The 25,250-nt window shown below is 39.5% G+C and overlaps 1 protein-coding gene across 2 annotated transcripts in view; it reads left to right on the top strand.

The window, feature by feature from the left end:
* Positions 1 to 24,967, top strand: part of LOC112567800 (deleted in malignant brain tumors 1 protein-like) — a 53,812-nt gene extending 28,845 nt beyond the window's left edge. The window contains exons 1-11 of one of the 2 annotated variants that reach the window (XM_025244645.1): positions 2,993 to 3,078; positions 5,466 to 5,613; positions 6,319 to 6,491; positions 11,248 to 11,395; positions 16,274 to 16,446; positions 18,747 to 18,894; positions 21,641 to 21,810; positions 22,696 to 22,837; positions 23,174 to 23,346; positions 23,942 to 24,220; positions 24,538 to 24,964. In XM_025244645.1, the coding sequence (XP_025100430.1) occupies positions 3,054 to 3,078; positions 5,466 to 5,613; positions 6,319 to 6,491; positions 11,248 to 11,395; positions 16,274 to 16,446; positions 18,747 to 18,894; positions 21,641 to 21,810; positions 22,696 to 22,837; positions 23,174 to 23,346; positions 23,942 to 24,220; positions 24,538 to 24,845 (1,887 nt within the window). In that variant the 5' untranslated portion in view covers positions 2,993 to 3,053 and the 3' untranslated portion in view covers positions 24,846 to 24,964. Of the gene's footprint in view, positions 1 to 2,992; positions 3,079 to 5,465; positions 5,614 to 6,318; positions 6,492 to 11,247; positions 11,396 to 16,273; positions 16,447 to 18,746; positions 18,895 to 21,640; positions 21,811 to 22,695; positions 22,838 to 23,173; positions 23,347 to 23,941; positions 24,221 to 24,537 lie in introns of those variants that run through there. The other variant, XM_025244644.1, reaches the window with a different exon arrangement.
* Positions 24,968 to 25,250: the final 283 nt, after the last annotated feature.

Below are 25,250 nucleotides of genomic sequence, written 5' to 3'. Positions count from 1 at the left end.
GCACGTCTTTTAGTGTAAATCATGGATGGTGTGAAAACCATCGTCCTACACATGGTACACAACTACTTACACAATTGACTGACAACTTTTAAAGCGCCCACTAAAACACCGACATGGAATTTAATATTATAGAAGCTGCAATGGACAGGTTAAAAACCAATAACACAAAGTTGTTTCTTGAAATATTGTTTATTTAGGATATTTTATAGAGGACCTTCTCCTTGCTCATAGCTGCCTGGAAGCTTCACGAAGTTTTGCTTAGACTTATATGTCAACATATACCTGTGGACCTGATAACCTAAAGAATCTGACTGTAGCCTTATGTATGGATTACTAGTTTTATTAGTTATCTGGACGTTCTAAATGACTAGAACGAGGCTGTCTTTGATGGCTGAATTCATACATGACATGGCAGATGCCCTAAAGGTCTGAGTCTCTCACATGCTTATTTAAAGTCAGATCGAAGTCGTGTAGGGGTCCGCCCTGAGACGCTTTTTATGAGATGTGACCATTTCTGAAGATCTGCTTAACTGTGGGGGCTGTTCTTAAGTAGTCTAAAGTCATATAGCCTGTTATAGCCATATAGCCTGTTATTCTGCGGTGTTCAATTTGCCATTTCTATGCCATAGGTTTGTGCTAGTGTCGTTCTTGGGGAGAGTACAACTTACGTGACTGCAAACTATTCAGTGTACTATTTGTACCTAGTTTCCACCTAATACTCTTCAAAACAAGAAAGACTAGAAACAATTTAACCTGCAGAAACCTACCAGTCGTTCTTCAATGGGTCAAATATCTCTACAAAGTCTGATGGAAGGAAAGTCAACAAAACGTTTTATATAAGTCAGCTAAGCTAGTTCTGAAGCCAGACGGGAAAAAGATTAAAAGGTTTTCTCACGGTTCTTGTCTGTCTGGAAAAGCAAGACAATTGTCTCCCACATAAAAGCCAGGAAACAGCAAACAGTGTCAGAATTACACATAACCTCAGCCTTACCAGCCACTAAAGCAAGTCATGCTAAAGGTAACACAAAACAACATCAGACTACCAGAGATGAGCTGCTAGCAGAATAAGGAAGTACGACTTTGCACCACAGTAGGTGGGCGCGTAACAACGCATATTATCAAGGGGTGATTAGGTCTACTCTCTCTACATGACAATCAATACTTTCCATTTCCATTTTGTGAAAACGATTTTACAGCCTACGCTCTGCAGACGAATAATCTGTGAGCAGGCACTAACAAAACTGTTAAGGTCGCACCACAAAACGACAAACAGTTTCAAATGTATATGAATAAGAGTTAGCAGAATTGTAGTAATGGTATGCTATGTTTGGTTTCGGCAATGGTTTGGTTGTTGATAAGATTGAATATCAAGTACAAGTTGTAATAATGTCTGTCTCTTCTTTAAGAATCGAAGCATTGGACAGCAGGTACATTAGGAAGGCCTCTCCGGACTCTCGAAACGAAACATAGAACATAGAACAAACTACTTTATACGACGGCCACGGAGTCACTATCGTAGGACACCAGGAACCTCCACTTTGAACAGTCAAGAAACAGTATAAGCTGGTCTTCTTTCTTCATGTGACCAGGCATAAACTCCTACTGAAAATCTCTTAAAGCATCTTTGGAAACCGTAAACGCACCTCCGATGTCCACAGAAATAGCATGGTTTACAAACGTCAAGACTGAGCTCGTCTTGTAACCACCTGCTACAATGTATAGACCAGAGTGCCCAACCTACGGCGCCGCGGGCCATATCCGGCCGCGAGCCGCACGCGTGACCCACATGCAGGAAATCGGCATGTAAGTAATAAAAAAAAAAAAAAACGAAAAAACGAAAAAGGGAAAGAGAGCAGTTTATCCCCACGTAGGGGCGTTTCCCATCTTTTTTCGATGGGACGAACATTTCGAATTCAGTGCCCAGGACATTAGACTCTACTATGCAGCCGGACATTCAGAAGTTTTGTTTTCGGGGGAAAAACAACTTCAAAATCCCTAATTACTACAATAATTAATGGTAAGTACAACTTGTTTCTAATAAAAAATGGTCTCTGCTCTATTTTTTCTTTTTTTGTATTTTGCGGTGAAGTGGCCCGCGACACGGCTGTCCGAAATGGATATGGCCCGCAGGCCGAAACAAGTTGAGCATCACTGATATAGACAATAAGGTGTTAATCCCTGTCAGCTGCCGACTCTATCCCATGTGCTTCCTTTCGACAGGCTTTTGGCCAATGGAAGGCCGACTGTTTATTATAGTTTACTTTTATTATTCATGTAACATATTTGTATTTTCAATGTTAGCTCAAGAGTTCAGATTGCTCGTGTGGTCGTGGCACCCGGAATGCGGGACGTCTGGAAATCTTTTACGATGGAGATTGGAACACAGTGTGTCGATGACGGTTTTGGACAAGAAGAAGCTTTGGTAGCCTGCAGGATGTTAGGACCTTCAACAGGTATGTGTTAGTCTAACGAAATAAACACAATTTAAATAATGGTTTGCTTTTTGCTTCTTTTACACGATTTACATTGGCTCATCATTAAACATGAAACAAACAAACAAAAAGCTTAGCCTGATAATCTAGATGGAATTAAGTTTAAAAAGTATTTCAGGTCACTATTGCCTCTGGTGGAACCAGTGGCAGTTCAGTGTCTCGTTTATAAAATAAACAATCCACTTTACACAGCCCTTTTCCACCATGAGTAGACGAAACCATATATATGTATACTTATTTGGTTCTGTGTATTTTCAAGAGAATGGCAGATCCTTTTGCAATGTAAATAGAAGGCAGAATCATTTTTTGTGCCTAAAAAAGTGTGTTATATAAACTTCTTATCCTAACCCAGATTTTCCATTTTGCTCTTCTTTTTGATGTCGGGCAGCACAATAGCAGTAGCCGTGGGGGTCAGACAAGTACGGAGCAGGCTCTTTGACCGTGGATATTCTGTTTGATGAGCGTGCAGTGTGTGGGGAACGAAACCAAGCCTGGAGCAAAAACTGTGAACAATCGGGGCTCTACAGAGACAACTGTGAACACTGGCAGGATGCCGGCGTCATGTGCAACTTTAGTCAGGAGACCAGTAATATTTACAGCTTCTTCAGCATTTGATTTATCTTGTTTAAAAGTTGAACACGGTGTTGCAAAGAACTCATCATCATCATCATCATCATCATCATCATCATCATCATCATCATCATCAATCATCAATCATCAATCATCAATCATCATCAATCATTAATCATCAATCATCATCATCATGTGCTAAAACCTTACAGAAAGTCATTGATGTTTCTACATAATTCAAACATTCTGAATTCTTTGGTAATAATAAAGAATAGCTTGCTTGCTTCACTTTTAAGTCACAATCTATTTGCTTTATTTTTAGTCTATTAATAATGTGGACATGCCATGACATTACTATTCGACTGTTTTTGGTGGTAATGAACCTGGAATTTTGATTTTCTCCTCTAAGAACTAAATAAAAGTCGACCATGGTATTTGAACTGCTCTTCCTTTTGTTATTATATTCAATGACTAATGTCTGAATAGAAACGTTTCCTTTGTTCATTGCTGACATCACTTTTTCCTAGGGGACAAACAATATAAATGTACATGAAGAAAATAAATTTGTAGTAAATTTCAAGCTCCTACATTTTCTTAATCAGTAATTTTGCCTTTAAATTTTTGATTATTAATTTTTTTATTCAAGAATCTTATTAACAAAAGCTCTGAAAAAGCCATGCTTTCAGTTTCTAGTTACCTTCCACACTTAAAGAAAAGCAGGAAACAGCAAACAGTGCCAGAATTACAGAAGCATCAGCCTTATCAGCGACTTAAGTAAAGTCATGATAAAAATAGCACAAAACAGCATCAGCATCACCACAGAGGGGTCGTTAGCAGAATAACGAAGTTTACCTTTGCACCACAGTAGGTGCACGTACAGAACGACCTTTATCACGGTGATTAAATGTCTCCACGACCATCAGGCTTCCATTTCCATTGGTTGAAAGATGATATGCAGCCTACACTCTGCAGACGACATAATCTGTTAGCAGGCACTAACAAACAACTGCAAGGTCGCACCAACTGACAAACTGACAAACAGGTCAAATGTCTATGAAATGGAATTACTCGGACTAGTTGTAATGGTTATGCTAGACTGGATTTGGCATAGCCGATAAGTTTGAATATCAAGTACAAGCTGTAATAATCTCTGGTAGTTCTGATCCACTATTACGGATGTGAAACGTGGATTCTTGTCTAAGAATCCAAGCATTGGAGAACAAGTCCACAAGGAGGCTTCTTCGGATCTCATACAGAGAACATAGAACAAACGACTTTATACGAAGTACGATTTAAAGTCTTGTAGGACACCAGGAACCTCCGCTTTCAACAGTCCGGCAGTTTCAGCTGGTCTTCTTTAGTCATGTGACACAGTATGACACCAGGTAGAACATTTCTTAAAGCACATTGGAAACTCTTGTCACCTCGGTGGCCACAGAAATAGATGGCTTACGAACGTCATGACTGAACCTGTCCTGTAAACCACCTGCTCACTATGTCAATATAGACAATAAGGTGTAACCCTATCAGATTCCGACTCTATCCATGGGCTCCCCCTTCCGACAGTTGCTGGCCGATGGACGACTGGCTGACTGACCACACAAGAAACTGTAACACTGCGGTCTGTGTGGTCTGTGTCTTCTCAGACAAAGGATCTGTGTGTAGCCTTATCAGCCAAATGTGTTATGATGCACAGAATTAGAAACGTGTATAACATGTTACTATTGCTTTTGTGGCCAAGAAATCTATTTGTTGTCAAGAGTTAGTACCCACACGACCTATGAACATAAATGTGCTTTCTCTCCCACGGATAAGAATTGAATGGTTGTTTGGTTTTACTCGGTACCGATAGTTTCTTTTCTGTATTTGTTTATTCTTAGTTTGCTGCAGATATTCAACTCAAGGTTATGTTATGCCTATCTAACATGTAATATTCGTATTCTTCCATTCTTCCGCCGTTCTTTATAATGTGGTATCCATTTATTTTTGTTTCCTCGACTTTCATTCCTCCTCGATTTTTGTCACTATGCAATAAGTTGATTTTTACTTATAGTTTCATAGCCTTCTTCTTAGTGCAACTAGCTTCAGATAGGCAATGAGCTGTTTTACACCAATGAATACAAAATCTAAGTCAATAATGAGTTTCTGATTTATCAAGCGACAACGAAAATGTTGATGATGATGCTAATGTTCATAAAAACACTTTAGTGCAAACGTCTATCAGGTAGAAATGTTTTTCAAAACTTTAATAATAATAAAATACGTGAACATACATAAGGTGAGGACAATGTTACTTGCCGGCTAAATAAAAAATGAAGAAACATGTAATCATCTGATAATCATGAAACGCGACAAAGATATAAGTACATTATTAATATAAGATATTTGTATTTTCCATTATAGCTCAACAGTTTAGAGCTCGTGTGGTTGGTGGCACTGCGGAGGCGGGACGTCTGGAAATCTTTTACGATGGAATTTGGAACACAGTGTGTGATTACGGTTTTGGACAAGAAGAAGCTTTGGTAGCCTGCAGAATGTTAGGAATCAACAGGTAGGTGTAGTCTAACAACATAAACACAATTTAAATAAAAGTTATTTTTGTATCTTTTACAAGTTTGATCCAATGGCTCATTAAACAGAAAACAAAAAAGTTTAGCCTGATAATATAAAGTGTGTTAAGTTAAAAAGTATCTAAGGCTCACTATTGCCTTTGATGATAAGAGTCTTTTTCAACCAGTGGGAGTTTGTGCTTCGTTTCTAAGTAAAACAAAAATTCAGGAAGTCGAGGTTTGCAAATTAGAAAGAGACTTCGACGCAGAGTCTTTAAAAAAGTGAAATGCTTTCACACAAAAGGTTTTTAAAGCGTCCTCAACGAATAAAATAACAAAGATGTAGCATAAGTGACCAGTGGAAACACATTCAGACAAGCTACATGTGCGGAGCTAAAACTCTGCTAAGTATACTGAGGTTGTAGAGAAGTAGGCGAAATAGAAATGAAGGCCGCGATAGAATTGAGAAAGAAAACACTCATGCAATGTTGAACAAGAGGAGAAAAGTTGAAAGCAGCAACTACAACATCAGAAACAGCAACGGTGACATGAAATAAACTGAGGATTGCTCTGTGACTAATGCCCCGTGTGTGTCCGCGCGCGAGCTTGTATACATGTGTTTACAAACTTTAGTCTGTATTAAGTATAAAGAAAATGTTTATTTTTAATCTTTATATCGTCTGTTATTTGTTTCTGATGTCGGACAGCACAACAGCAGTAGCCGTGGGGTCAGCCAAGTACGGAGAAGGCTCTGGTCATGTTCTGTTCAGTGACCTGCAGTGTGTGGGGAACGAAACCAGCCTGGAGCAGTGTCAACACTCGGGGCTTTACAGACACGACTGTGAACACTCAGAGGATGTCGGCGTCATGTGCAACTTTAGTAAGTTGATCAGAAATATTTACAGCCATTTCGGCATTTAATTTATCTTTTTAAAATGTCAGTACTGTGTTGCTTAGATTTGTTCTATTAGCTTTAAATTATTGTTCTTTGATTAATACGACTAAAGTTCTTACAGGGTGTTTAAGACAAAGAACATATAATCCATCGTCCATTATTCATTATCCTTTATCTTTCATAATCATTATTATTATTATCATTATACTGTTTAAGAACAAAATTATATCAGAAAGTCATTAGTATGTTTCTAAATAATTAAAACAGTCATATTTCCTTAATGAATCTAGATAATAGCTTGCTGTTTTTACTTTTACGTTACGAACTATGTTTCTTTTAGACTATTAACAGTTTGGACATGCCACTACCTTACTATTCGACTGTTGGTGGTGGTATTGGTTTCTGTAATATCTATTTTTTTTCATTGTAGGGTTGTTAGCCCTACCACAACCTATTTTACCTGTAGGTGAGGTGTCCACTTTAGTCGCCTCTTACGACATGCCTGCCTGGATGGCAGAGACCCTATTCTTACAGTGCTCGCTAGGCAAGCATACCCCGGGGTCTCACAGGGGTCATCTTCAAATAACCCAAGAAAGGAGATCTTCGAGACTGCAATAATTGCAGAGGTATAACACTTCTTTCCCTCAACAGCAAGGTTTTCAGCAAGATTGTTTTGTCAAAACTGACAACAACTCTTGAGAAAGACCTCCGACCACAACAAGCAGGATTTCGTCCTGGGCGATCCTGCTCCGAGGACATCATTCTGCAACAGATTTTGGAGCAGAGCAACAATTGGAACACACCGCTGTACATCAAGTTCATCGACCTGGAGAAGGCTTTTGACAGCATTCACCGAGAGTCCTTATGGAAGATCATAAGGCATTACGAGTCACAGTAAAACTTGTTCAGGTCATTGCAATGCTGTACAGCGATTTCAAATCCCAGGTTGTTTGTGACACAGAGCTCACAGATACCTTCAACATCAGTACTGGGGTGAAGCAGGGCTGCTTTCTGTCGCCGTTCCTCTTCATCATGGCCATGGACTGGATCATGAAGACTTCCACCGACAGTGTAAAGAGAGGGATCAGATGGACCATGATTATGACAGCAACAGCAACGCTGGAAGACTTGGACTTTGCTGATGACATTGCCCTAATGTCCTTGCCCCATCAAGACATGCCGGAAAAAAAACTAATGCCTTCTCAGAATCAGCTGGAAACCTTGGCTTGAAGGTCAGCACACAAAAAAACTAACTGTATGAGAGTGAACGCCAGAGTCCAAGACAGCATTAAATTAAATGGAGAAGAGATTAAGGAATTTCACAGTTTCACCTATCTTAGGTCCAAAATGTCAAACACCGGGGATGCGGAGGTGGAGATTCGAGCCCGACTGACGAAAGCCAGCCAGGCCTTCGCCTCACTCAGGAGCACATGGAAGGCAAAAAAACGTCAGTCAGAAGATCAAGCTGAGAATCTTCCAGTCAAATGTGATCAGCACCCTTCTTTACGGATCAGAATTAAGGAAGATGACCAAAACCATCAGTAACAAGCTTGACGTCTTCCAAAACAGATGCCTCAGGCGCATACTTAACATCTTTTGGCCAAATACCATCACCAACGAAGAACTCTACCGAAGAACTAAAACCGAGTCTATCACCACGCAGGTTCAACGAAGGCGTTGGCGATGGATTGGACATGTGCTCCGCCAGCAGACAGCAGACCTCTCCACAGTCGCCCTATGATGGACTCCAGACGGCCGAAGAAACCGAGGCTGCCCAAAGGAAACTTGGGGAAGAACTGTGGAAAGGGAGATGAAAGGAAAGGGCTGGACGAGGGGTCACCTAGAGCGGGTTTCAGCCGATCGACATCGGTGGCGGACTCTGGTTGAGTCTGTCAGCTGCCGACTCTATCCATGGACTCCCCCTTCCGACAGTTGCTGGCCAATGGAAGACTGACTGACTGACCAACACAAGAAACTGCACACTGCGGTCTACGATCTTGTCTTCTCAGACAAAAGATCTTTGTGTATCTTTATCAGCAAAATACATTATGATGTACAGAGTTATAAATTAGTATAACATGCTACTATTGCTTTTGTTGCCTAATGATCCCTTTATTGTCAGAAGTCTTGTCTTTTCAAATTACACTCCCACATTTTTGTTCATTTGAACACCGACGACGTTTTGTAAGTACGCGGTTATCACGCGAGATTTTACCCGAAGCTCGACGAGTGGCTTTGTTAAATGGGTTGACGACGCGACCGCGCGTGAGGAGCAGTTTTCGTGTCCGTGAAAAAAAAAAAGCCGTGAAACTGATAGACAGTCTGCCACCCATCGATGCGAAATTGTCTTTTTTTCTGATTGTTTTTCTTTTGAATTAAATTTATCCCTATTCTGAATGTTTCTAGAAACTGTGACCCCTCTAACCACTTACGACTCTTTTGACCGTATACGTCTCTCCCCTGCCCTGCCCCTGCCCCCCCCCCCTTTTGAAATTATTTTCTTTCTTACGGATGACCGGGTGTTCCGTCAGTACATTTTGACATAATTACCAGAGATACAAGGCGTTAGCATCGAAACCTTTTATGTTTTATATAGGTTTGGTGATGGTGATCCGAATAAAAGTTTTTAATTGTTCGTGATTGCGGTGAAAAATAATTGTAAAGACCCCCTGTGATGTCACGAAGCAACGCATGGATTATCTTTGTTTGTTTTGGTTTTATTTATCAAAGAGAGAAAAAGCAGACGTCGGATCACAGAGATTTGGAAAGATAGTTTAGTGCTGGGAGCCGAAATAGCGTCTTTCACCTTGTCTTGAGAGTAACGCATGTAGAAAAGGCACAACTGGGGTTGTTGAGTCTCTAGACCTGTTGACAGTAGGCGTGCTGTTAGTCTGTGATGTACCTCTAATTAAGAGTCGAATAAAACGCGGCGTGGAGAAGTTGTGGTTCTTGCAATGGGTCATGAGAGGTGACGCGTTTGTAAAGTTGTAGTGGGACATTATAGGCGGCCAAGTTCTTTCCGTAACTAAATTCCGGCGCAAGAACATTCACGATGTCGAGAAAATTGTTTTTGACTGCTGATGCCCTTAATGCTTTGTGGCGTTTAACGACACATTTAAGTGGGTCTCTGTCTCGTAATCGTCCAAGAAAACATCGTCGGTTTCTGTTTCTTTCTCTCGAATTTATTTATTTATTTGATATATACACAGAAATTATAAGTATTGGAATTTTTTAACGGAGATCCTAACTACTTGTATCTTTACTCCTCACTGTGTATTAAATGTCTGTATGAGTATGTATGCCTGCTCCTGTGAGCGAAGACAAATTTCTGTCCTGGGTATCCTCGACAGACAAGAAAGTGTGACTTAATTTGATTTTTATTTGATTTTGAAGGACAAACCGCTGAACGAGGTTTGATAACGTTAATGTCATATTTTCCCAAATTAAACCCTATCAACAGGAGTTGACGAAAGAAGTTATGATCAGCCGCCCGCTGGTCGTTTTTCCGTTGTACCTACCGTTCTTTTCTCTATTCTTTTCGTCACCTTTTTGCCGTCACGCTATTTTGACATCACAACTTACGTCATTTGCTCAAGGGCAAACAACATCCAGCCCACTACCCTAGATCAGATCAACCACGGTTGTCGACCTTCCCGCTTTACCCCCTTTACTAAGTACTTATCTGTTACAAATAGCGTTTGAATTTTGTCTGAAATCGGTACGGATCGTAGTAGAGTACCTCGATTAAAACGCATTTAAAGTCGATTTCTAACTTTTATTTTAACATAGCAGTGTATTTTCCTGATAGTTTAATACCCAACAAATCCATTTCAAACGAAAAGTCAAACTGCACACCACTGACCCCTATTACCTTTGAGGGCCTCTAGCACCAAACTGCTCCTCGCCACTTAAGACTCATTTCGTCGTAGAGGGTCACAACTGATTGTATTAATGCTATTAAAAAAGAACTAGGACACATTTTTTCGCGGTATGAAAATGCGGTTCAAAGTAGTGAAGCAGTTCTAGTTTTAATTATTTTGTTTTAAATGAATTTAATCCTTTTAGCATAAAACAAAAATAGCTGTGTCTATCAAAATAGCTAAGCATTATTTTTATATGTTTTTATATATTTTGTACTGCTAATCGTAAGTATTTGATTTTTGCAAGAAACTCACGATAAAAAAGATAAATTTATTCGAATAGCCTACATTTTTTGTGTTGTCTTCATCTAATCTTTGAAATAAAAAAATGAATCTGCAGTATTTTTAAGAACTTAATTCTTACTTTATAGTTTTAGAAAGTGTTTTTAATGAGCGTATTATTAATTTAATCATTAAAAACCAAATAAAGAGAATTTCTGTAATTTTTTTTTCTCCAGTTTTAAAAGATAGGAAATGATTACGTTATGGCGGCAGGAGATTAAAACTCTCACTTAACAGTCAGGTAAAGGGTAGGAACTAAACTAGTACTAAATAGTCAGCTAGCTGGTCGGAACTATACTAGTAATAAACAATAAGCTAGTAGGGTAGAAACTATACTAGAACTAAGTAGTCAGCTACTTCCTAATGTAGTTGACTATTACCCGTTCTCGAGGATACTCAAACCCGTATAAACGCGGCGACTTAAAGACTTTGCCATTGAGTTAAAACAGAAAACACTTACAGTCCAATCTTGACTAAATAATAAAAAATAGCTTAACACATGTAATAATTCAGTGTATTATTAATTCGTTTAATTTCAGCTCAGCAGATGTCAGCTCGTGTAGTTGGTGGCACAGCAGACGCAGGACGTCTAGAGATATTGTACGGTGGAACTTGGGGCACAGTGTGTGACGATGGATTTGGACAGAGAGAGGCCTTGGTAGCCTGCAGGATGCTGGGATTTAACAGGTATGTAGTCTTACTGATTACGATTTAAAAGCTATTATCTCATTTTTCTCCAAAGAACATGTTTTTTTAATAAGAGAAGTATCCTTTTGATTAATTTGCGACTAAATGAGAGTACAATGTTTTTAAAGATAATTCATGCCTTCGATACAAAAATCCTTGCTCAAGAAGCAGTAAGTTGTTTTTTGTTTCTTTGAAAATGTCACGACGCCGCCGGTGCCTATAGTTTCTCGCTCTCTCCAACTCACCAGCGGGTCGGACAATTGCGAGTTCTTTCACTCAGAAAAAAAAAGATTCGCCTGTTCGATCGAGTCTGCCCTTGTTTACTAAACAAAAACTCAAAAGAAAAAATCCTGACTAAAAAAAATACAGTCACTAACACGCTGGTTTCTTCTTTGACTATCACACTCAATCTTTTACTCACTCGCGAGGCACATTGTCTTGGCAAAGGCTCTCTTCTAACTCACTCCGTCTTCTATCCGCTCTTTTAACCTCCTTCTTCCAAAAAAAAATGTCCTCTCACGTCCTTCTGCTTCCATATCCCTTCTCAACGATCCTCTCCCTTACCTCACTCTTTCTTTTTACGTCACTCTACGTCATTTTTCACGTTCCATTTAGACAACGTCCATCATTCGCACGCTTTCATCTACACACGCGCCCAGTCCTAGCACTCTGACTAGATCCATGACAGAAAAGTAACGGTGACAGTAGAACGTGACTAGACTGTAGACCAGGTGGCAGAAGAGAAGTACACTTAAAGAAGTCTCCAGGACTAGCTCGATATCATCTATTTAACACTCTAAACATGTTATGGCAACACAATATTCTTTATCTCTTTAATGACAGTTGCTAAGAAAACTTTCTAAACCTACAGCGACCTGCATTAGTGAAGGTTCTAGTTTTAACTTTAGTGCGATTGTTTCTATAAGTGTAATCTTTCATTTAGGATTCCACCGCAGATTAATGCCAATTAGACGCACTCAATCAAGTTTGTTTTTAATTTAAAGGACAAAATTCCGGGGTTAAACGATTAATATTATATTTTTATCTTTATTCCGTTTTTAAATTTCATACCTTTTTATATTTGTTACACAGCATAACAAAACTAAATGGCTGCGTAATTAACTCAGTGCATGCAAAAAAGTGGACACATTTATTATGATCAATAAATTTTTATTACAAAATTTATTATTGGTGGCTGTTCCTTTGGGTTCCTACACGACTGTTACATTACTATAGCAATTGGGTTTAAATTACAAAGGAGAGATTCCTCCGTAGTGTAGTAGATTTCTTAACAAGGTCTTTACATATGATGTACGCCGAATGAAGTTTGGAAATGGACAAGAGTGGTGTCAGAGCCTGGAAGAAGTGTGGCAGGCCTTGCGATTACAATGAGTTTGGTGAACTGGACGCATGGACTCATGCAACCCACGCAAAAAGGGGTTAAAGGAAGTTTGCGAAGTGCTCTCCTGGAAAAAAAATCTGTAACTCGTGTGCTACTTTTAACTACCGTTTTTTGTTTGGTGGTTAAAGTATGTATGCAGCCTTCATTCAGAAAATGTTAATTATTGCTTAACAATTAAGGTCGCACTAAATCATTTGCACAAAACTTCATAATGCACTCTCAACAAATTTCTAATTTTGCCTTAACCCATTTTTTTTTGCAAATACCAAGGCAAATAGCTTCACCAAATAAGAACAACCATGCATCACGACCCACCCAATCGAGACGAATTAAGGTTATAATATGTAAATTGTTTTGGACACATGGTTGTCTCTGCTGGTGCCATTTTGTCAGTTCCTTAAAAGTTTAAACTTTTGGAACTTTACTTCCTTTGGAACCTGAAAAATTTTGGTTTTTCCACAAGCTATCCAAAGTTTTATAGAAGACACAGATGGATATTATATGTGGCATAGCTGAATGGCATGTCTGTCACTTTTGATCAGTATCCTGTGCTCTGAAAACAAGCATTATAACACCTTAGTCCAGCGGTTCTCAACCTTTTACATGTGACGACCCCCCTGACGAACACCGGTACGTCCGCGACCCCCTTAGCCAGCTAGGTCGGTGGAAGAGCGGGGGGGGGGGGGGGAGCTTTAGCTAACCTCGAACGCCGCGTCGAGGAAATCAATGCAATTCAACAACGGAAGAGCAAAGTTCGTATCTGCAAGAAGTATAACTGTTAATGAAATTTTACTAAAGCAAATTCTGCGGTGCTAATAAATATTATTTATTGGACACTCACTTTGATTAATGAGAAGGTTGAGCCTGCTTGCTGTTGCCTAGAGAAGCGAACCTGTGTGCGATGTTCGTACCCACTGCTATTCGCAGCTCAGCCTCTGCGTCCACACGATTTCTGTATTTAGACTTCAGTGCTGCCAATGCTGAAAATCCTTGCTCACACACATACGAAGTTGAAAATGGCAGAAGAACTTTCATTGCTTTCTCAGAAAGGAGAGGATATTCACCGTTGATGCTAATCCAGAATTTTGGCACTGGTGTTGTTTGGAAGACCATTTTCAGGCATTGGTCACTCGAAAGGTCGATGAGCTGCTCTTCTTCTTCCGTGGACAACCCGCTTGTGCTAGGATCAGCCAGAAATGGATTACGAATCCAATCGTATTTAGTCACATCCATTTCAGCGAAGTAATGCTGAAACCTTTCTTGCAGTCCGTTTAGATGGGCAATAATTACATTCTTCACCTGATCAAGATTCAAGTTAACGGCAGCCTTGCACTTACACAAGCACGGAAACATATCAAAAATATTTTCTTGGCGTATCTTTTGCGTCCACAACGAAATTTTTCGGACGAAAGCATTCATCTTGTCAGTTGTTTGTAATATGGTGGTGTCTTTCCCTTGCATAGAAGTATTCGCAACGTTCAGCTTCGCAAATGTGTCCGATAAATATGCCATTAGCAGCAGCCATCGGTCGTTCTTAAGCAGGTCAGCCTTGTTGAAAGAGTTCTCCTTCAGAAACACCCACAATTCTTCCCGCAATTCAAAGACTCTTGCGAGAGCTTTTCCACGCGACAACCACCTTGATTCCAGTAATAGAGCAAGGCGTCATAGTCGGCTCCCATGTCTTGACATATCAGAGAAAACAGGCGAGATCTGGCAAAACTGTTCTTTACAAAGTTCACCATTTTGATGACATCCGTTAGCACTGTGTTCAACTCAACACTCAAATCTTTGGAAGCTAGAACTTCACGGTGGATCATGCAGTGAGTCCAAACTACGTCTGGAGCAACCTTTTTAATAAGAGATTGCAACCCTTGTTTCTTTCCCGCCATTGCAGGGGCGCCATCTGTGCACAAGCCGACGCAGGAACTCCAGGAAATGCCTTGGTCCTTAAGGAAGTCATCGACAATCCCAAAAAAATCTTGGGCTGTTGCTCTGCGTTCAATTTTCTTGCAAAATAAAAAGTCTTCCAGAAGATTATTTTCCCACACGTAACGAATGTCAGCAATCAAATGTGAGTCACCTGCAGTGTCAGTAGCTTCATCTAACTGCAAAGCAAAATTTTGTCTTTTTATACGACTGATCAACTGATCAGACACGTCTTCAGATATCTCAGTTATTCTTCGGCGAACTGTGTCATTTGACAAAGGAATGGCTTGCAGTTGCACACCAGCATCTTCTCCTATCATGGTCCATACAATGTCCATTGCTGCAGGCAGTATTAATGACTCTCCGATCGTATGTGCTTTTTTGTTTTGAGCAATGCGATAGGAAACTTGATACGAAGCCATCAAATCTTTCTTAGGAATTGATGTATGTGAGACAAATGTTTTTTTGTTTCTTTTGTATTCTTGCAATTTTCGTTCAAAAAATTCGAGAGGTTTGCAAGCTAACTCCGCATGCCGAGTTTCCAAATGGCGCCGTAGTTTGTTTGGCTTCATACTATCTGGAGCTAATATTGCGAGGAAAACAACACACTGTGACCGTTCTTTACCATCAACAATAATGTTTGTAAAACCAGTTTTCAAGTATTCATTGTCATACTTTCTTACTTTCGTAGCAGGCCTTTCTGGTTTTTCATCGGCTCCAGCACCCAAAACTTGCACATCGCTCGTTTCTTCACTTTTTCTTTTCAAAAAACCACCGCAATCAGTTCCTTTTCGCAGCATAAATTTATCCATGGCTATCTTCTTGAGAACAAACACGTGTACTTGCATCCAAAATTTGGATTAAAACTGCTGCCTTTATCCAGTCGCAGCGCATTGTCTGGTCATGGCCTTCTGTCAGGGACCTAGAGTACTAGGACTGAGCACGTGCGAATGAAAGGGTGTGAATGATGGACGTTTCCTGAATGCGTGCCTTGTAGATGTTTAAAAAAAAAAAAAAGAGAGGTGTGACTGGAGAGGGAGAGGGGAGTCAGCGATGAGAGATTGTGGAAGAGAGAGGGCAAAAGGCGAGAGGAGGAAGATTGGAGGATTAATTGTTGAGAGGGGGATTGTGTTTTGAGTTTTGGAAGTGAGAAGTCACTGCATTGCCGAGACAGTGTACTTGAATAGGGAGAAGAGATTTGGAGTTTGATCGCCCTCACCACTCGGTTACACAATGTAAACTAATTTCACTAATACCAGTATAAGAAACTTTTTTAAAAAATGACCACCTTCGCGACCCCCTTGTAGGCACGTCGCGACCCCCCAGGGGGTCGCGCCCCACAGGTTGAGAACCGCTGCCTTAGTCCTATATTTTATATATCCATTACGATCAGCTAATTCGTAAATTGTCTGTCTGCATGTGCGGGCATGAGTGTATGTGTGTGTGTGTGTGTGCGTGCATATTATTTACACACGTTAATTTTCATTAAGGTTTAAAAGTCTGCATAATTTAATGTTTATTGTCTTGTTCTTGTTTCTGATGTCGGACAGCACAACAGCAGTAGCCGTGGGGTCAGTCAAGTACGGAGCAGGCTCTGGTCCTGTTATGTTCAGTAACCTGCAGTGTGTGGGGAACGAAACCAGCCTGGCGCAGTGTGAACACTGGGGGCTCTACAGACAAGACTGTGAACACTGGCAGGATGTCGGCGTCATGTGCAACATCAGTATGTAGACAACTAATAATTAAACATTTACAATTACTCCAGTATTTTTTGTTTTCTTAAAAATTAAATCACGGTGTTGTTAATAATCGTTTTATTGCTTTCAAATTATTGTTTTTACGAATTAGTTTAGACACCAAATGGTGAGTTGTAAGGTGTGTAATAGGCGTTGTTGTTGTTGTTATTATTATGAAAAGAGAAAAACACCAGTCAATAAAAGGTAAGCAGCCTCCGGTCGGCAAAACTTCCGACTCCGAAACGTCTATCGGCTGAACGTCCGCACACGAAGCAAAACAGATTCAATTCACATTTCTGTTTTAGTTTCATCTAAAGAAGAGAATTTAAATATGACACAAAATGTTGTTATATCTTACCTTTAAAAACTTTGGTAAAGGAGAATGTCGTTAACAGTATACAATATAATAATATATAGTCTCTATTGCTGTTCACGACAGAAATATAGTTTTTTTCTTAGTTAGAAGCACCAACAATTAATAAACTTTACACAGTCACCTTATCACTCACACATTTTCAATTACTTTTAATTACTCAGCAAGTTGTTAGAGAAACATTATAATTAATGCTTAATGTAAACGTTACACACAACATCAATTAATACTCTTACGCCTACATGCAGGGCATCCTGATAGAAGATTGAAACACTTCACCGTATACACAGGTTGTCTTCAATCTACAGACTTTCCTCTCACATCCCCCCGCCTTAGGCTGGACGTTCATTACTATGATGTATTCGTGGGCGATACAGCTATAGGAACCGTATCCACAGCATAAGTCACTCAGTGAGTGCTGCCATCTGCGCCTTGAATTTCTCACGCGCACTGCTCTCCAGTGTGGACCACAATGTTGGCGGCGTGGTGCGCTCCACCTTCTCCCATTGACTTGTCATCGCCTTCACCAGGTGATACTGGAGCTCATGGTGCTTGTCAGCTAGGAAAGTGCTTGGCCGACTCTCCTGACCTTTGGCTTTTCCTGCCTTTGTATGGCCTGCCTCTGACTCCGTAGATGATTCCTTCGTTCTCGCTTCCTCGCCGTCTATCGCAGTTTTATTCTGTGATTTTCCATTTAAGCATTTATGGTGGTATCTACTCTAGACGATTTTTCTCAAATTATCCTTCTTTTATTAGAGAAATGTAGTCTGCATGCTCTTTAATTTAAGCGCTTGGAGAAGCATCAGAACATCAGCTTTCCCATCGATCCATGATGATCCCTTTCACCGGAAGTAGGTTCAGTTTTCCTTACTGGTTCGTCTCCGATTTTTTTAGTGTCGTGTCTTTTAATGTCTCTGTTTCCCGTTTTACTTCTTAGCTCTGTCGGTCTTGGCTTTCTTGGGTGAGTCGCTTACGATCGCCGACTGCAGCTGTTGGCCTTTTTTAGCATAATTTGCATGCCTTGATATACCATGTGACATCTTATGCTACACTGGTCCAATAGTGTGATATAGTCAAACGAGTATGGGTCTATGTCATCTCTGGGAGATGATTAGGGTTACTCAAATGCTCGTGTGTCCGTTACATTATCTTCAGCCGCATCGACGTTGGCACAACCGCCTGTGGTGCTTGAGATCGGCCGGATCACAAGACATCTTGCATGGTGCGATTCTTCCCTTAACCTCCCACTTACTTTGTTACAGTGCTTCGCAAGGTGTCTTTGCTTGTTACACAGTTAGCACAATCCGGACCGTTCCTCTCCTGTTTTGTAGAGGTCCCCGGATCATCTTTATCCTGCTCCCTCTTTGAGTCTGATGCTGCATACCACTCTTCTTAACTGCCTTGTAGTATGGCTGGTCTCACTGGTGTCTCTCTGGTACCGGTGCTCGTTGTTGACTTCCTCTGGTCTTTTCGTGTCCGGCGGGTAGCTCCCATGGACTGCAATGTAGAATCCATGTACATGTATTGGAAAATGAATGAGAATGTCAGAGGGCAAAGGGTTAACGGTGACACAAAATATTTGGTGGGCGCGGTTAAACCTTAGAACTTTAGGCGGTAGCAAGGTTGAAAAAAGTAATCAGGCCCGAGATCCATGGCCTACGCAGTCCTTACTGCTAGAGTGGTCTTCCTTGTCGTTACTGGCTTTACATAACTAACTACCCTGTACTCTTACTAAGCCCTTACGCGATTCACAGTTGCAGTACACCCACATAATAAACACTTCCATACCGTTAATTCAAACAAAACTAGGAGTAAAAAAAAACATTTGAACACATGATGTGTGTATTGCAGTCAATCGCAAAAGACAACCAACAAAGATACGACTTAACCCGATAACCGTCTTTTTTGCGACAGCCACACCGATGACAGCCCGGTTGTATGGCGGCACGTCTAAGGCAGGACGTCTAGAAATATCGGTCAACGGAGAATGGACTACAGTGTGTGAGGGTGGATTTGGACAGAGCGAAGTAGAGGTGGCCGGCAGGATGCTGGGATTCAACAGGTCAGTGACCCATAGTTTTACCACCACACCATCCAAAAGCAAAATGTCAAGCATGCATTGTATTATTCTTGTATTTAGAAAACTGGTAAATATCACGTGTGTCTCTTAGCCTTCATAAATTTGAAAAATAGTAGTACTGTATTTAATGTGTCTTTCTGTTTTAACTTTTGATTGCTTTTGCGTACGTTGCTGTTTTTTTTTAAATGTACTTATTATGTTACTTTCACGTAAGTGACATGATTTTCTTAAAGGAACAGGCATAAAAATCACGTGATACATTTTGCTATTTAACAATTGTTGTTCTTTAACCCTTAAAAAACGTTTTCAATCCGCCCAATGTAGGTCTTATCATCTCATTAGACTTAAAAAAAAAATAAAATGGTTATATCAAACTCGTCAGATACGTCTACAATAAATTATGCATTTGGTATTTCTATAGAAGTGGACGACAGATTTAAAGTTAAGAAAGCAAACTGTGAGAAAATCATAGAGACTGAATTTCGAATTTCACAATAACCGCTTACTTACACTCTGAAAAACGGATTTGAGGCGATGCGTGAAAGCTATTTTTCACTACTTTTGTACAAAGACGAAAAAAAAAATCAGTGCATAAGAAAAGTAGCTACTGGCCGTTGCAAGCTAGATTTTAGCGACCTCTGGTAGAAAGAAGGGAAGCTTTCAACCTGTGTAAACACAATCTACAGACATGATGTTATATTGAATGTTTTTGACTGTGAAAAGGCTAGGTACTTTCTGTGTGTGTGTGTGTGTGTGTGCACTCAAACATATGCACAACGTCTACTACAAATACAATATATCTGATCTCAGGAGGTTTATTTTGTTTCCAAGGCCCTCCTTTTAATTTTGAAAAAAAAAACAAAAAAAAAACATAGGATTTACGACTTCTTTCAAGATTTTTGGTTGGGTACATGACAAAACAACATCGAAACTCTATATTATTGTGTGTAGCATTCTCTTTTTAACCATATGCTTCTGGCAATGTACTGGCTATGGATTTAAAACATAGTGCTTTGTTTATTCGTCTATTATTCTTTGTTAGTGCTTTCTTTACGGTTCTTGGTGTTATTGACTACACATACGTTTCTACAGTCTAAATAACTTTACAGTTATAATAATGTGTTCTAGGCTTGTTCCCAGTTAAACATCCTATAGTATAACTTAAAAGGAAAACAGAGGGGAAGACAACAGCTGTATTTCAGAGGTCTTGATGTGGTGTTAAGGTCTTTTACACTAAATGACTTTGGCGTACAGTGTGATCTCGGCATTTAAAGTTGTCCGTGCTTGAATATTTTGGTCCTCGACCAATCATTGTATTAAATTTCTATGGGAGTTTTCAACCACTTGACTACCATAAATATCTGCATTGGGCGCCACAATTACCCATGATACTCAAACACGAAACAAAGAGGAGAGCGTCACTTTCTTTGTCTATTTTAAAGACCAACCTGAGTGGTTTTCGTTTTTTTGCAGTTATCGGTAGATATAGGCGAAATAAACCTAACCTGTAATTTCAGTTTCCAAAACCGGTCCGTCTACTAGTCGTTGTCTAGCAAACTACTCAATTTGCACCTGCGATCAACAAGCGCCGTAACAGTGACTACGTCACGCTAGCAGTATAATACGTCACTTTGGTACACCATTCACAACATTGCCTGCAGTCAACATCAATAATAGAGAGAGAGAAACAGGATTATTCGTTCGCTGACAGTCTCTGTTTTTCCTGGTTCTGAACAACTAAAAAAACTGTTACCTTAGCACGAGAGGTGCAGACTTTCAACCTCCAAAAAACCCGACCAGTCGCTGTGATTGGTGTAGACGGCTGACAATGATGTGAATGGTGTACTAACGTGACGTAATAAACTGTTAAAGTGTTAAGTAGAACACCATTAGTGTGACGTAGTACACTGTTAGTGAGACGTAGTGCACTGTTAGTGTTACATGTACACTGTTAGCGTCGCGGAAAGTAGAGGATAATTAATTAAGGGATGACCTGGACGCTGTCGCCGATATCTACCGATATCTAAAAAAAACTCAAACCGTTTAAATTGATCTTCCAACAAAGTAGACTTGTCCTGGTGATATTTTCACAATACCCTGAATTTCACTTACCTATTTGTACATGCTTATTGTAGTCGGAAACTTTAGCACCTAAGAGAACTTGTTAGTGCTACATGAAAGAGGTGAATATTAATAACATAAAGATAGAATTTATATCTAAGTATTAGAGTGATTCATTATTGTTGTTTATTTACTTACGGGTTCTTGCTAAGGGCAAAGGAACAAATGACAACGAAAGTGTGTATGAGTGGTATGCATGTGTCTGAATGAGCTTAGAATGACATTGCTCACTACCTATAACTGACAACAACAATCAAACACTAAAAGACCATTAAAACAGTTGATACAGCAAGGAAAGTAAAACTGGTAATACACTTTGAATTTGATATTTATTTCTAATTTGTTGTGCCGCTGTAGCTGTGTTGTAATTTTTATTCGACATTGCATCCAAGACGGAATGTAGTGAAATGTTCATGTATCACTGTATTTTTTACTGTGGAGAGACTGATTTCTTAGTGGTTAAGTATAAATATAAACAAATGCTGACCCCTTGTGTAATAGAGGTTATAAGACCTCTCACCGCTAGGATCGTAGTGCATCTTAACACTTCAACCTGCTCGTGTCAAGGTTGTAAATACATGTATGTGTACTGTCTGTCTGCTAACAGCACTACACAAGCAGCTGTGAAGTATCTTCTATTAAACGATGGCTCACGATTTCAATTTGGGTATATAAAGTGTCAAGGAATGGAAACAAATCTTCAACAATGCGATATAGGACAACTTAACAAAAGCAACTGCCTGGATGTCGGTATCATTTCTGACTTCGAAAACTTGAGTAAGTAAAAAAAATGTTTTTTTTCAAGGAATTTAATGACTTCATTAGGGTATCTTTTCTTTTAAGTAATGCATATATTTACAGTAAATAGAGCTAAAATACATAAGATTTACGTTGTAATGAATGCGGATGACTAAGTCCTAAACATGCGAAAACCCAGATCATGTAACAGACTTTTAAACAAATGGTAAAGGGGAAAGGGGATAAGAGTGGGGAATCTTTTAGAGGGAAAAAGGTAAAATAATTCTTTTTTCACTTTGAAGCTGATGTAATGAAGTTCATGAAGTTAATTCAGTTCATGAAGCATGAGCCTTTGGCAGTTTGTAAGGAACACTTTGTGGTTCTCGTTAACCTTGAGAGTGCTAAAATATGACTGAAATGATTAACTTCAAGTTACAAATAAATTGAAAGAGATGGTTACAACACTGGTATTGTTAATAATGAACAGCCTTTTATATTTATACAATGTTTCTCACAGCGGGTTTAAACCTATTAATGTAAGGGGGATTTTTGTACTCGATCTTAAGAACTTTAAAACATATATTTTCTTAAAAGATTGCCCTGGGATCAAGCAAATGTAAAACATTCCTTTGATTCTTTTCTACGTCAAGTAGGTCTGCCAAAGCTCCAGCTATACATATAAAAAGTGAATATAAATGTCATCGTTTAGGACATTTAATCAGCGCTTACTAGAAAAAAATGCCTTTAAATATCAGTTTTTAACAACAGAATTACATTCTCATAACACGACTTTTTGTTATTATTGTCCTTTACGAGAAGTGATGGGAATAAAGACCTGAAAATATTTAAACGCTTGTTGTTTGAGTTTGTGAACTGTAAACAACTACGCAGCAGTCAGCATGCCCTTTCACCTCATTGTTACAGGTCTGCGACTGACAGGACCTCGCCGTACAGAAGGTGACACTGGGCGTGTAGAAGTGGAGATTGGAAGTAAACAATTTAGTACAGTGTGTGTAAACAACGAGAAAACTGCCGCAGTCATCTGCAGACAACTGAATTTAAGCCCGTGAGATAGTTGATCTTTCTTTTGTCAAAAATAAAACAAAAGGAAGAAAATTTTGGACACAAAGATTAAACTGCTGCTTTAGTTTTTTCTTTCAAAAAAACTTTACAATGAAGGGAGGCAGCTATAACACTGCAGAGAGTTGAGTATGAAACGGATAACAGCTACTTCATGGTATTATCTCTGTACAGGAGACATTAACTTGTGTAATTGCGATGTGAAATGTAAAAGATATCCAATACTTATCAATGAAATATCCGATTTATTTATAATTATGTTCCTTACAAAAGAAGACCACTAGAAAAATTAATGAAACACTGTTTGACATTTTTCAATCAGAGATAGAGCTGCACTGATAGACGGCTGGTTGTTCGGACAAGACAGTCGCCCTTTACTTCAAGCTACATTTGTTTGTAAGGGAACAGAGAGCAGCCTGGATGACTGTGGGCGAAATAACACTGCAAAGGGCTGTTATTCCAATGATGTTGGCGTCTCTTGCAGCAGAAGTTTTTGTAAGATTTTGTGAGATTGTCTGATTTCTGTTTTGTGTAAACATCTTTGGCATTTTTGTTTCTCTTCTTTATGGTAAAGAACATTATGATAATATTTTATTAATTCCTTGTGTCATAAGTATATGAGACCTTCCAACCTACACATTTTTTGTGCTTAGTTAGAACATAAAACACACTTTTAATAACTACTTATTTTAACACCAGTTTCTGCTATCTTTAGCTGTGTGTATAGTACTGTATAGTACACTTGTCTTTTTAGCAGAAAGTTGCTGACTTGAGCTTCGATGCAAGCAGGGACTGCAAAACTCATTGTGTAACAAGTTTGATTCATATAACAAAGAATTATTGTTGTATTCTTCTGTCCATATGTCATGCCCTATAAGTCCTGTATTTTAGCGTGCGTGCGTGCGTGTGTCGGTGTGAAAGACAGAGGGGTGTAATACCTGTAAGATTTTGAATAAAAGTGTTTTTAATTTTTCATTAACAATCTTTTCTTTGATACATTCATTCGCTTAATAAAATGTTGATAATATATATCAATAGAAAACATTGCTTTATTCCTGCTTGTTTAGTTCCTTACGGCCCTTTTTTGCAGACAATCGTCTTTTAATAGTTTCTCGGGACGAACGGTACCCGTTTATAGAAGGGGCAAACAAAGCTCTGAGGTGCGTAACACCACGAACTTATCAACGGGTATCTGAGTACACATGGGTAGACACAGCTGGCGGTCGTCCTAATGGCGAATTTCTGGTGTTTGACAATCTGACTAAAGAGTACAATGGACGTGAAGTGCGATGCTGCACCAGCTGTCGTGGAAAGGATTTAAGTTTTGATGATATGATGCTCAGTGACTCTCATGTGCTGAAGATTTACTGTGAGTAATTATTACTATAGCAGTGTCTACTTGTAATTAACTTTAAAAAAGAATGACATCATGCAAGCAATTGAAAGTATTTTAAGTAACTAAAATAATTCAGTCTTGTTATAAAACTCTAAATACTTCAATAAAAAAGCATTACTAGTTTAAAAAATAATTAAGATAAATTTTAGTATTTTTATGATCTTCACTTAACTCCATAAAACACAAGAACAAACCGTAAAAATCGTGTGAAATTTTCATACTTGGTCTTTTAACGATACACAATTCAGATAAGGAGTGAACAACGACTTTAAACTGTTTGCTATTTACAGATAAGCCGTTGATTACAATAACATGGACTAACAACACCGGGGAACAACAGCCCTTGTCAAGTCTTTCTGAGTTAAACCCTGGACACAACGTGACCCTGTGGTGTAAAGCTGACAGCAACCCTCGCCCCGCGTCCATCACGTGGTCAGGAAGAGTGAACAGCACGACTGGGGAGTTACGGATCCTAGCGGCAGACCACGTGACACACAGCGGTGTGTACACCTGTACCGTCGTCACTATCACCGTTGATGATGACGACAGACTTCCGCTGACCTCATCTTACGAGCTCAACCTCAGTGTTCAAGGTTGATATTTACTTTCATTGTTTTTCTAATAATAAACGCAAATATTTTGTTGCATTGTTCCTAGTCGTACTTTACAATTTTTTCCTTAATCCACATTCATGACACTATTTAAAGCAGGGGTGGGCAATTAATTTTCCCAAGGGGCCGGATGAGAAACTGGGATGGTTCTAGAGGGCCGGACTAATATAGTTAACTCAGTTTTACCCTATACTGTATATATAGTATATCTACTGGTGGGCGGCCAGCGGGCGGGCCGGTTAGAGACAGGAGGCGGGCCGGATCCGGCCCGCGGGCCGGCGTTTGCCCAGGTCTGATTTAAAGGGACGAGGATGTAACACTAACCATGACACATTGACACAACACGTGTCACATGATTTGCGTGCTACTACCAGCAGTACGAGTTGCTGCTT

This window comes from Pomacea canaliculata, linkage group LG7, assembly GCF_003073045.1.
Source record: "Pomacea canaliculata isolate SZHN2017 linkage group LG7, ASM307304v1, whole genome shotgun sequence".
Taxonomy (NCBI): Eukaryota; Metazoa; Mollusca; class Gastropoda; order Architaenioglossa; family Ampullariidae; genus Pomacea; species Pomacea canaliculata.
This window is presented reverse-complemented; position numbering and strand designations above follow the sequence as displayed.